This window comes from Cebus imitator, unplaced genomic scaffold, assembly GCF_001604975.1.
Source record: "Cebus imitator isolate Cc_AM_T3 unplaced genomic scaffold, Cebus_imitator-1.0 Scaffold460, whole genome shotgun sequence".
NCBI classification, from domain to species: domain Eukaryota; kingdom Metazoa; phylum Chordata; class Mammalia; order Primates; family Cebidae; genus Cebus; species Cebus imitator.
In genome coordinates this window covers 1,574,150-1,587,467 of record NW_016107775.1, presented here as the reverse complement: position 1 = coordinate 1,587,467, position 13,318 = coordinate 1,574,150, and the positions used below count along the sequence as shown (strand labels likewise).

Below are 13,318 nucleotides of genomic sequence, written 5' to 3'. Positions count from 1 at the left end.
AAAAAAAAAAAAAAAAAACCTATCAAAAATAAATTATCCACACTCATAATTGTACATAAAGTATATCATGTGTTTGCTACATGAGCAGATTAAAGTAAAATAAAAATCTCAATTTGGTGATGGTAACTATAAAATTATCACAAAGAAAATTTGTTTCTAAATGAAATATTCTATGCTGTACTTAGAGATAGAAATGCTGTAATTTTAAAGCCAGATAATAATTTCACATAAATTCTAGCAGAGTTCATAGCAAACGGTGTGATGTCTCTGCATATGGAGAGTTAAAATTAGGAAGGAAATAGCTGATCCCATTTTGATAAATGATTATTGGTACAGAGGAATTCCAAGAGGAAACAGCCTAGCCATTTTCACATCTGCAGATCAAGAACTACAAAAGCAAAAATTACAGAGGACAACTATGAAAAACAACAAACTTTCACAAAACTAACATTTTTGGGAAACATTATTATGTCATGGATGTGTTTTTAACCTGTTAGACTAAATGAATTACTCAGAACACTCTAAAGAAAATAAAAATATTGGGTTAATGGGTATAAAATAATAGAAAGAATGAATAAGACCTAGTATTTGTGAGCATACAAGGTCATCATAGTCAGAAATAATTTTTGTATATTTAAAAATAATGAAAAGAGTATAACTGGATTATTTGTAACACAAAGGATAAATGCTTGAGGTGGGTACCTCCATTTACCCTGATGTAATTATTATATATTGCATGCCAGTATCAATATATTTCATGTAACCTATAAATACATACCCCTACTATGTACCCACAAAAATTAAAAATTAGCATTAAAAATATGTATGAGGAAAAGAAAAATGATGTTGTAGTATACTGATAACAATATACTACTGAATAATAAACAAGTTAAACAAGTTATAAAAATCCTTACAGTATTATCTAAATACATCTCTCTCTCTCTAAACACACACACACACACACACACACACACACACACACACATCGTATGTCCCTAACATGAAGATACTGAAAAGGCTATAAATCAAATCTAAGAAAGTTTGACTCTAGGTACGTAACATTTTGGGTGACTTCAAATAATTTGTTTTTCTCCTTTTTATTTGTATTTTCTGATTTTTCTATAATTAACCATAATTAATTTATTATAAAAAGAAAACTATTAATAGCATTTTCTTTCCTTTAATGAGCACTTATATATTTCTTAGTATGTGAAGGCACAATGTGCATTAATCTAGCTTTATAATTAAGTTGTCATACTTAACATTAGGTAAAATAAATTTATGTAAAAATCATGTGAATCAAGAACTTAAAACTGCAAGGAAGTCTTTGATAAATTGGTTCCCACACATACCTTTAGCTCTTCAATCTGCTGCTTGACAGTTTCAAGATCTGTTCCAATCGGAGACATTGAAGCTAATTTACCACCTGCAATATCTACCCAGTCAAATACTGCCTGAAAGACACATTAGTCCATGTGTTGTTACAACAGTACATTTGAAATTGCTACAATATTTCAAGTACCACAGAAAAATACAATTGTAAATCTAAAAGATATTGTGAAATGAGACTATTTAATAAAAAATTAACATGGTTCACCTAAATAAGTAAAAGCAGCAATATATCAAAATGATCGTCCCAAATATGAAATAGATACACACAAGTTTGCAAAATAAATGGTTTATTCGATCGATTCTTGACCGAGTCTCACAGATGGGCTGGAGCCCAAGTTAGTTACTTGTCATTGATACCTCACTGGTAAATTATCACTTTGGTTACAAAAAAAAAAAAAAAAAAAAAAAAAAAAAAAGGAAAGGGGAATTATAATAAAGTGTTATTTGTCGTAAAATTTTTCATATATTTCCAAAGTTCAAAAAACTTCTCAGCTGGCATAAAGCCTAGCTGTGACATTTATTTTTACAAATATAGAAATGGAGTGGCATAATGAAAAAGGAAAAGATGTTCTCATCTGGGCTTTAAAAAGAATATTCACTTTGTGTTATGGAAATACTTAAGCTTTTTCCATATGGTAAGAAGGATGAAAGATTAAACTCCTGCCAGCCTGTGAGGAAATGGAGCAAGGTTAAGGGAGGCAGAGAAATACATCCTAGTTGGCCTCAACTGACAAGAGAATTTTTAATACTAAAAAAAAAATAAACCTTACAAATGGTTAATGAACTGAACGAAAACCTTTAAGAGAAATGAAAAACAACTATTAAAAGGAATTATAAATATGGAAAAGAAGAAAACACGTTTTACACACCAGATTATGACCTAATAGAAATCTATTTTGTACATGGAGAACACTGGCTTCAAATCAAATTTCTTTACTTCTGACTTTAGTTAAACTTGGTGATATTTTTAGATAGTGTTTACTCCTTTCATCTTATTCCACTCAGAACAGAATTCAGATTGAGTTCCATTTCACTGTCTGGTGCTGAGCCATTTATAAAAAATACTGCGTGGGAACATTTACTTTCACTTTTAAAAAAATCAAAATATTTCTTTTCAAAGTAAATTTCACTGAATGTGTATACAGAAATGTGTTTAGATGTGTATATAAATCTACACGTATCTGAAAGGTCAGAAATAATCTTCTGAAAGACAAAACATGAACTGAGATACATGAGGCAACCACAGGAATAATTTGCCCACAATTGTATATGCACTGGCAGGTCTTAGGGTGGTGTCAATATGTAGACATCAATTAGTATGATTCCAGCTAAGCCCAGCACATACACTGTAATCCCCTTACCTGCAGTCCATCCTGGTACTGAACGGCAGCCTGCATTGCCTCCTCCAGTTTGTCAATCCGGTCTTTCCAAGCTTTATTTAGAGAATCCCATGCTGAATTTAACTACGAGATGTATGTTAGAACTCTTTTAGTGTCATATTTTGAAGTTTCAACTACTTTTAACAAAACATTTTCATTAACTAAAAATTTTTTAAAAGCCATGCTGATAAGTAAGCTGGTTGTACCTCATCTATGCTCTTTTTGACAATGGGTTTATCAGGCTCCCCACATGCCGAAATGAGTTCAGAACCCAGGTTAATAACTATATCCAGCTCCTCCTGTAGTCCATCTATTTCTTCCCTTATGGCCTAGAATAAGAAAATGACAGCCTTAGAATTTTTTTTTTTTAAGAAAGAGAGAAAGAAAGAGAATAAAAAAGAAAAAAGAAAAAAAAAGAATGAAGGAGAGGAAGAAAGAGGAAGAGGGAGAGGAGAACAGGGGTGTTGCTTTATTGCCCAGGCTAGAAAGCCTTAGAATTTTAAGCAAAATCACACCAAAACTTTAAAAAGTACACAACCATATCAATGGTGGTTATTTCTAGAAGGTGGCATTATAATAATTTTTACTTCTTTCTGTTTTCAAAGTTTTTGCAACAAATTTTTTTAACAAGAAAAGAAATATTTTAAAAGAAAAATACACCCTTCTAGTAACAACTGCCAAATGTTTCTTATAAAGATAATATTTAAGAAATGATAAATAAGAAATACCTTAACAAATATCAAAACGCATTTTTTAAAATATCAACAATACTATAAGGCTTAGAAAGACATTTTGGTTTCCAAACCATTATATCTTTAAAACAGACAAGTGAAACATGTATTCAAAAACTATACAAATTAATGTATTTGTTAGCAGATTTAGAATAATCTAGCTTTGGATTTACATTTTATGTCATTACCCTAGGTAGGAGCTATAAGGTATAAAAATACCACAACAGAAAGGCAGTATCCTACTTTTGCTTTCATCTCCGTGGTTAAATAGATTCATTCATTCAACAAACATTGAATAAGCATAAACCAAGTCCTAACCCAGGCACTGGGGATACAAAGAAAAATAGATACGGCTATTCCCTTCAAGGGGCCCACAGTCCAGGAGGAAACACAGAGGCATAAGCAACAGTAAGTCATACTATGTGCAGAGTCCTTTGCATGAAGAAAGTAGTATGGGAACACAGCTGCACTAACTCAGTAAGTACACAAAAAAAGGTTTCACATGGGGAGTAATTATCCAACTGAACCTTGATGCTTGAGTTGCCTTTGCCAGAAGAGTGGCAGGAAGGACATTCTAGAGTGAGGAAATAAGACGTGCAAAGGCACTGATGCTAGAAAGGGCAAAACAGTTTGTTTTGGGAAACACCCTTTCTAATCACTAGCAGGGAGGGAGCTTGGTAAAGGAGACACAGAAAAACATAACTTTGGAAATATAGGCATGAGCTAGGCTGGGATGCAAAAAGCTGCATGCCCTGCTCTAGGGAGTTTAAACTTTATCCAGAAGGCAGGGGATACCTCTGAGGGGGTTTACGCAGCAACACAGTAAGGGCCGATCTAGAGGGAAGACTGGCAGAAAGGTCAGAGGCCTGACAGGGAAGGACAGTCTGCACTTTGGATTACTCTGGAAACTATAAAGAAACAAAGAGATAATGAGGCCCTGAAATAAGGCAAAAACAGTTAGGATAAAGGGAAAATTTTTATTGTTGTTGTTGTTTGTTTTTTGAGACAGGGTCTTGCTCTGTTACCCAGGTTAGAGTGCAGTGGTACAATCTTGGCTCACTGCCACCTCTACCTCCCAGGTTCAAGAGATTCTCATGCTTCAGCCTCCCAAGTAGCTGGGACTACAAGTGTGCACCACCATGCCTGGCTAATTTTTGTATTTTTAGTAGAGACAGTTTTGTCGTGTTGGCCAGGCTGGTCTTGAACTCCTGGCCTCAAGTGATCCACCCACCTTGGTCTCCCAAAGTTCTGGGATTACAGGCATGAGCCCCCGTTTAGCAGGGCCTGAAAAACTGTTTTAAACATGGAATCTCAAAGTGAAATTTGTGGGTATACTCTATAAACTCTATCTCCTACTGTATCACTGCACATTTCATTTTCAGAACCAAATATAAATTTTAACAGAATAACCCCTAATATTTACCCAAGAAATCTGGATTTCATTACAACACAACTTATTTTTCTAACTTTAAATGAGATTTTCTGCTTACCTCTGCTGCTTCTTGCTGTTGTTTTACTACTGAAGGATCAATTCCAGGATCTTCCAGGTCCCGGATGAAATCTTGAGTGTCTTTAATGGTAACTACCAATGACATGTGATCACACCAGAACTTTTCTGCTAGCTCCATCACATCCAGTAGTTTGGCTTCCCTTTCTTCTACCAGTGTGTGTATGTTCTCCCAAATGAAAACCATTTGGTCAAGCTTATCCTGAACAGCTATGGAGCAAAACAACATCCACAAGGCTATTGGTTAGCCCCATGTAACCAACAAAGCAGAATGTTACAGTTCACATAGAAGGCAGTGATCCAATTTGCTAAGCATCTAAAACTGGACCAAGTTTCGGATGACCCTAGTCCAGTGGGTATCAGTGGGTCCAAGTGTCTACGTCAAATAATACAATATCTCTAGATCTCCTATTCTTGCCAAACCAAGGTTCTTCCTGACAAAAGTGAGCTCAGAGTAGAACCAAGTGTATCAAGTTTCAAGTTCACTTAGGCTGTCCTTAATCCCAAAGGGAGTGAAATAATCAGCTAGGTATACCTTTAGGTTCTCCAAATCAAAATACAATCGTCTGTTCAGGAATATAACAATGTATGGTATGTATTTTGGGCTTGCTTCTAGAGTACTCTTATTGTCAATTTCCACTACACACATGCTCTTCCTTTTGATCCTCAGCCCATATCTCAAACATGGCTAGCTATGGTTGTAGATCCCAGTTCTGTGGCTATCTGATGCGGCATGCATGCTATGTAAGGTAGCAGAGTCAGTAACTCTGCTAGTAACTCTGAAGAAAAAACCCCTAGATTTGGCTTTATTAGCAATATGCTTCAACCTATTAATTTAAAGGGCCTGAGAATACATGGTCTTTGAACATATGGTCATTATACATGGTCTATGTATAATGGCTCACTTTGCATTCAATCGATTAATTTCACAAACACAGGAAGACATTAATAAGGGATTTGCATACACAGTCCTTCAACTATAAACACATCATATTTGTAATACCTTTTCTAAGATGCAGCATTATTTAATGCAACCGGACTGTGAGTAAACAGCATAAAAATTTAGAACTGCTTTAAAAATGAAGTTTGTTTCCCTATTCCAAAATTATTACCTTTGGCAGATATGTCTTTATCAGTGCCCCCAGATCTAGCGATCATTTCCTCTCCCCTCTGTTTAAGTGTTTCATACAATGGCTGTAGCTTTTCCATGTCTACCGACACATTCTTATTTTCACTGATCTGTTCCTTGATCTTCTCGACCTCTGCAGAGATAGAAGGTGGCTGCCTCAGACGCTCCACGATGCGTTCCAGGCTCTCAAGGATCTGATCTATCTTGTCATGGAACTAGGAGTAAAACAAAGAGATCTTTTATGGAAAAAAAGATATGTAATACCAAGCGCGAAATTTAAATGAAAAAACATTTTTTACAATTTAATGTCACAATTAAGAATAAATCTTAGCCTTTTTATCAACAGACCCATTCAAAAGTTACATCCATCTGGTGTGTCAAGACATGCCTCAAATCATGATGTATATGCGCCTCTGTGTCACACTACCTATATAGACTTAGTTTCTTATGAATAGTTGAGTGTATCCATTAAGAAATGGTATATGTTAATATGCAATTGGACCAGGATGACATGGCCAGCAGCATCTCTTTATCTGTTGCTTCATCCTGTTATCATAATTCAAATTAATTTTAAAAATCAAGTTCAATAAGTTGAGTATTTGTCTATTCAAATGGATTGGTTACTTCATTTTTAATTAACTATTTTGGCATCCTGAAAATTTATATTATTTAATGTGAAATTCAGGAAAGTTCTGATTAGATTCCAGAGAATCCTTAAGTTATGCATTTCATGAACTGAAAAATGTTTAAAACTTTAAAGGAAAAAACCTCCCCAATGTTATAACTTCTGACATGACAGAAGTTACAAGTTTCAGAAGCTTTTATTTACTTAATGGTTAAATACGCAATCAGACACATGAGAGAATTAAAAAAAATTTTTTTAAAGGTTCCATAGACAATTAAGCAAAGCTATAAAAACTTGTTCATTCATATCTATGAATGAACGCTGTTCTATACTATCTCAAAGTTAAATGTCATGGGATTGTGACATTGGCCCACCCTAATGTCCCATAACTAATAACAAAAACCAAACCTTGAAAATGGGAAAATCTGTAGGTATTTCAAAATTCAACTTCTTGAAAACAAGGTATATTCAGAAAAGAAAAAACCGTCAGTATAGAGCTTTATATTCTTTTTCTTTCATTCAGCCTATCATTCCTTCTTCTCACTGCCTTCTTGAGAGTGTTTTATTAATAATTGTAACACTTTCCTTTAATTCTCCCAATGGCAAATATTGCATTCTAGTAAGGATGGTCAATGAATTAAATATTTGGACAATGTGACAACTGCATGTTTCGTAAGTCACTGAAAATTATTTTTATTATATCTATTGGTAGGCAGAGAAAGATAAGTAGAGGAGGGCTGGATTCAAGCAAATATCACCTCTGAGAGACACAGACATCAATACTCAGAGCTAATGTGGTGAAATAATTTTAGTTAAAATTTAATCAGGAGATTCAGGAAAATGTCTTTCTGTACTCTGCTGTCTGCAAGAACCCAATTCTATTTTTAGTGTAAACAATTACCTGAGTTGATTGAGAAATGGCTTCATCCAGTGCCACGGCTCGCTTTTTGACATCTTCTTTAATTTGACTGTAAAGGGTGTCAGCTGCCACATACTTCTCTTGGATAGAAAAGCCTTCCCCAGGGCTTAATTCCAGTAACTGTGGCCCAGTTTTGTTCATTTTATCTATATGAGGCTTGTGTTCAGCTATCAACTCTCGCAGTTGCTATAACAAACCAAACAGTTTTTCAGTATCTCAGGGTCACACCTCTATATTACAGCTGTCTACACCTGCAATGCATCCAGCTGGCAAGAAACTCCAAACAAACCCCTCCCCAGCACAAGGCATTTAACACAAGATGGCTCATACACTTCATTGCCAGGAAGAGAGGGCCCTGACACAAAGATTAAACAACAGTCTGGTCACGCCAAAGTCCCTTTAGGATACACACAAAGATGCTGGTTCAGTGAAATAATGAATCACAGTTTATTATGCATCTCATACCAAGAGCAGCACATTTTGACAAGAACATTAGCCAAGGGTCATATTGCATAAAAGAATTCTGAACTCACTATGTCCCCAACCTACAGACACCAAGTCAAATCTCATGGTGTTCCTTTCTGCACACTCATGATATATACAAAAATAGTAGAAACAGAAAGGGAGAGACAAGATGGGGGGTGAGGGAAGGAAGGAGAAGGGAGGGAAGAAAAAAGAATAGAAAGAAGCTCAATAGAAGTTAGAGCAATGCGGAGAGAAAAACCTCCAGATTAGGAATGCTAGGGTGATATAAGCCCACGAGGCATTGCATTTGTATATGTGGACTGATATAAAATGAATGGCCATGTATTACATTTTATATTTATATAGAAATCTATTCTACATATAAATGATATATAGAAATACATATGAATGAATCTGTCTCTATTCATTATTTTAAAATGTTACAGGCTTCAAGGGCAATCAATCCATCAATACACAGCTACATACTGGCATTATTTATAAGGTGTATTTAAGGAAAAATGCATGTCATAAGAATGTGTTGTGTAATTTTGTTACCTAATCAAGAAATACAATATTTATACTAGTGGGTGGGTGTAGAATTCAAGAGAAGCCCCATTCCCTCTAATAGAGAAGATGTGTTGAAAGCCTGAATAAAGCTGGAATATCTACACTTCATGGATCCCGTGGATTTCAATGAGCAGTTTTTCATGGGTCAAAGCCAAAGCCACCCCCAGGGGGAAGATCTGCCTTTGAGTGCAGATTTTTTTGAGGCTGGACTCTGTGCAGCATTGAGGAGTCTTCCATTTGCACCACATTATTGATTACGTCCCCTCAGCAGCAGCCCTTTGTCCTCACCAAAATATGTATCTCCAAACTCCAGCCTCTCACAAAAGCTTCTCTGGTGAACTTACTTTCAAGACAGATAGTCTAGAGATAAGCTACAATCTTTTCCTGCAAACTCTAATTTCCATCAGTTACCAGGAAAAAAATCACCAGGATGGTCATATGCCTAAATTTTTATTGAATGGGTCTATGAAATCAATTATGAGCATTATTTTGAGAACTTGTTGAGGAAACTGGCACATTACATCATTAACTATCACCAATATAATATACTTTTTTGAAGGTTTTTAGAAGACTGTCTCAAAATAGTTTTGGAAAGGGCTAAATAAACATGAATTCAATTTTAAAAGAAGGAAGAGTCTATGTAACCTGCGGCACATAAGTATATGGGAGGGTCAAGTCTGCAATCTAGCTCCTGGGTGTCCCAGGCCAAGGTTTTCTTATTTTTATTTTGCATAATTAGATATCTTAATGCTGCTTTACTGGAGGTGGTAATCGTAAACATATCAGTAGAAATAATCTCATGGAAAAGGAAAACTGAAGATATTGCATACATTCTACTGTCAATGTTCTTTTGGGAATGCCTGGAAAACAAGCTTTCACTCACATGTTATCAAGAGACTCTCAAAATGCTAGACCTCTGCTGATATTTCTTGAGTTTCTTTGAGTCTAGGTAGGATCTCATCTGTATAGCACCACTGTGAGGCAACTTGGCTTGGCACTTGGCAGGTACTGAGAGGAGCCTTTTTTTCTTTCTTCTTTTTTTGGGGATGGAGTTTCACTCTTATTGTCCAGGCTGGAGTGCAATGGCGCACACCACAACCACCGCCTCTCAGGCTCAAGTGATTCTCTTGCCTTAGCCTCCCCAGTAGCTGGGATTATATGCATGTGCTACCACACCCAGCTAATTTTGTATTTTTATACAGTCGGGGTTTCTCCATGTTGGTCAGGCTGGTCTCGAACTCCCGACCTCAGGTGATCCACCCACCTCGGTCTCTCAAAGTGCTGGGATTACAGGTGTGAGGCACTGTGCCCAGTTGAGGAACCTTTTTTAAACCATTCCATGACAGGCAAGAGAACACCTACTGGCTATGTACTCAGGTATGTGTGAGCATCAAAAAAGGACACTAAAGGAGACTAAAGGAGATGGCTTTTGCCTCATATGTGACAAAATGATTCTTGGCAACATGCTGCCATAGGAGTCCAGTCATGCTGTAGACATCCAGTGTGACATTAAGATATCTATCACGTGGTAACATGACCCTTGGAGCCATTTTTCATTCCTGGCTAGAATGAACTAGATTTCTCCCCAAAATACATGGAGATGATGCTGTAGAGCTGGAGAAGAAATGCCACCCTAGGAGGCTACAAATATTCTGAGACAGCAAAGCTTTTAGTTTAAACAATCTGAAGATGTGGCTACAAAGCTTTGCACCTCCCTTTATACAAACAATCATAAATTTGTTTTGAAAGCTTTAAGATTATGCAAAAAGGCAAAAAACTCAATTTTTAAAATTTCAGCTCAACAATAAGCCTTTCCATACCATTTGATGCTATGCTAAAAATGCAGCTATTCAAATCACCTTAGCAAAGAAATCCATGAAATATTTTTATTTAAAATAATTCAGTGAGTAGATATCAGATTTTTGCCACGAATAAACCTTTATACAAAAATTCAATTCTACATTATCTTTCTCCTGCTGAATCATTTAGATAGAACTCCCTAAGATTCCCAGTCTATAGTAAATAAAGTTAAAGTGTTCTCTAAAACTCTCTTCTAAATAAATACTTCGGTATAGTCTTCAATGCCAATTCATCAAAAAGGTAAACAAACAAGATTAACAAGTATGTCACATATTCCAAACAATGATGTAATAAACCCTGAATTGAACTGTTCCCGCCCTTTCTCTCCCTCTCCCTCTCCCTCTTACTCTCTCTCTCTGTTTCTCTCTCTTTCTCTTTTGGGCACAGGCATACATACATATACATACATACACACACACACACACACACACACACACACTCATGCACATACAAACACACACACACACACATCCATGATCAGTCTCAGAGTACATGCTGTACAGATCTGAAGGAGCAGCTAGGTTCACAAATCCATAAATAGCAAGAAATCTAGTTTTTCTGACAAGTCTTGAACACTCTCACATAAACCCTTACAAAATTTTAAGCCATATTAACAATTAAGTGACTGCTGAAAAGAGGGCTTCATGTGCCATTTCATACATATTTAAAATGTACTATAACTGTACTTGTAAATGTGTTCTTCCTTCTTTACTCATCTACATTTACAGGAATAAGAACTTCAAAGAGTTCCATGTACATAAGATGAACAAAATAATCTGTCTTTATACTTCATCATTTTTCCTTCTCATAGCTTTTATAATATTACCATGTTGACACATTCATTATATTACACATTTTCTTTTCTTTTTTTTGTTTTTGTTTTTGTTTTTTTTTTTTGAGGCAGAGTCTTGCTCTATCACCTAGGGCAAATCGGGCAGTGGCACAATCTCAGCTCACTGCAACCTCCACCTCCCTGGTTCAAGTGATTCTTGTGTCTCAGCTTCCCAAGTAGCTGGGATTACAGTACAGGCACGTGCCATCACTCCCAGCTAATTTTTGTATTTTTAGTAGAGACAGGGTTTCACCATGTTGGTCAGGCTGGTCTCGAACTCCTGACCTCATGACCTGCCCAACTCAGCCTCCCAAAGTGCTGGGATTACAAGCGTGAGCCACCACACTCAGCCATATTACACATTTTCTCCAAGCTCAATGGCCTTGTCTGTATAACAGCTCTCCCATGTATTTCTATTCTGCATTTACATTCTACACATATAAATTAAAAACAATTCAATGTGTGTAACTTGAGAGTGCTTCAAAAGCTTATTTCTGTAACATTTTTAAATGGGAATTTTTTTCTATCTAGATGGTTTATACTGCATTCAATTTTATAAAAGTTGTGATATAACATGACATATATAATAAGTCTATCCACATGAGCCTTCTCACTATAACCCTGTATAACAAGCAATTATGAGGTAAGCAAATTACACAGACCAGAACACAGCATTATCAAAATGCCTTAATCATGTAAGTGTTTAACAGCACTAAAAACCGTCATAAAAATCATGATTCTCTTCTAATGGGGAATCCAATATTCTCTTTCACACCAGGCTTACCCGATGTTCTTCCTGCTGCTGCCTTAGAGTTTCATATTCAAGGGCTGGGGCAGGAAGCTGAGAGATAATTGTTTGTGTTTCTGTCAGCCATGGCCAAAGTTCTTCATATGTTTCCCAGAACTGGTTAACCAGGGACTGTGCCCGTTCCAGCTGCAGATACCTCTCTGAGTTAATCTGGCAGATGGTATCGTAGTTCTTCAGTACCTTGTCCAGTTTTTTCTAGAAAAGAAGAAGAAGAAGATGAAATGTTTAATTGGTCAGGCCAACGAGCACAAGCACTCCACAGTGCTCTGTCCTGTGGACAGAGTGGGCATTCGACAAACATATGTTAAACAAATGCATCCACAAAAACTATTCGGATTTTAATAATTTCTATGTATAAAAGTTTACTTTAAATTAAAGGGCCTCAAGTTTTTTATGAATAAGACACTGAGATCTCCAAAAACAATAAGCAAAATTCTCCAGTCATTCTTAAAATGGTTTCAAGGTTAGAATATAAATCTTACATGACCCTGGCAACATTTACTTTGCAGAAAAAAAAAAACAAACTACCTTTTGCAAATGAAATTGTAAAAATTTCTAGTTAACAAAATTAATTATATACACACACATATGTGTGTATATGTATATATACATATGTGTGTGTGTATATATATATATGGAGAGGGAGAGAGAGAGAGAGGAATCAAAGCAGAACACTGTATCATTGTGCTATACACTGATTTAACAGGGTAGTCACAGTGATCTAGATTATGTTATAAATTCATAGCAAAAACTAATAGCAGAAGATAAAGCACAAACATAACCCAATAAACAACAGAATAACAAAAATTATTTATTTCGTGACAATGTATTTTTTCACATCAGAGTCTTTACAGAAATAATAAGGATTCAATTACAAATAAGAAAATCGCCATTGTAGAGTGTAAGTAACAAAGTGCATATCATGACATCCTGCATTCTATTATTTTATCTATGGTCTACCTTAAAAGTAATGTATACTTTTTAAAATGTAATTTTAGGCACAGAGATTCCTATATTTTTTTGCCATGAGATATCTTTACTACCAGAAGCAATATTATACATCAATTTCTTTAGGCTGCTTACATGTCTGAACATGAATTGAAA

General features: G+C 35.7%; 1 protein-coding gene across 1 annotated transcript in view; it reads right to left on the bottom strand.

Annotated features, from left to right (window-relative positions):
• Nucleotides 1-13,318, bottom strand: part of DST (dystonin) — a 510,996-nt gene that overhangs the window by 44,977 nt on the left and 452,701 nt on the right. Inside the window, 7 exon segments of the mRNA XM_037732623.1 lie at nt 1,353-1,454; nt 2,754-2,855; nt 2,978-3,100; nt 4,993-5,219; nt 6,122-6,353; nt 7,665-7,868; nt 12,191-12,409. Coding sequence (XP_037588551.1) covers nt 1,353-1,454; nt 2,754-2,855; nt 2,978-3,100; nt 4,993-5,219; nt 6,122-6,353; nt 7,665-7,868; nt 12,191-12,409 — 1,209 coding nt within the window.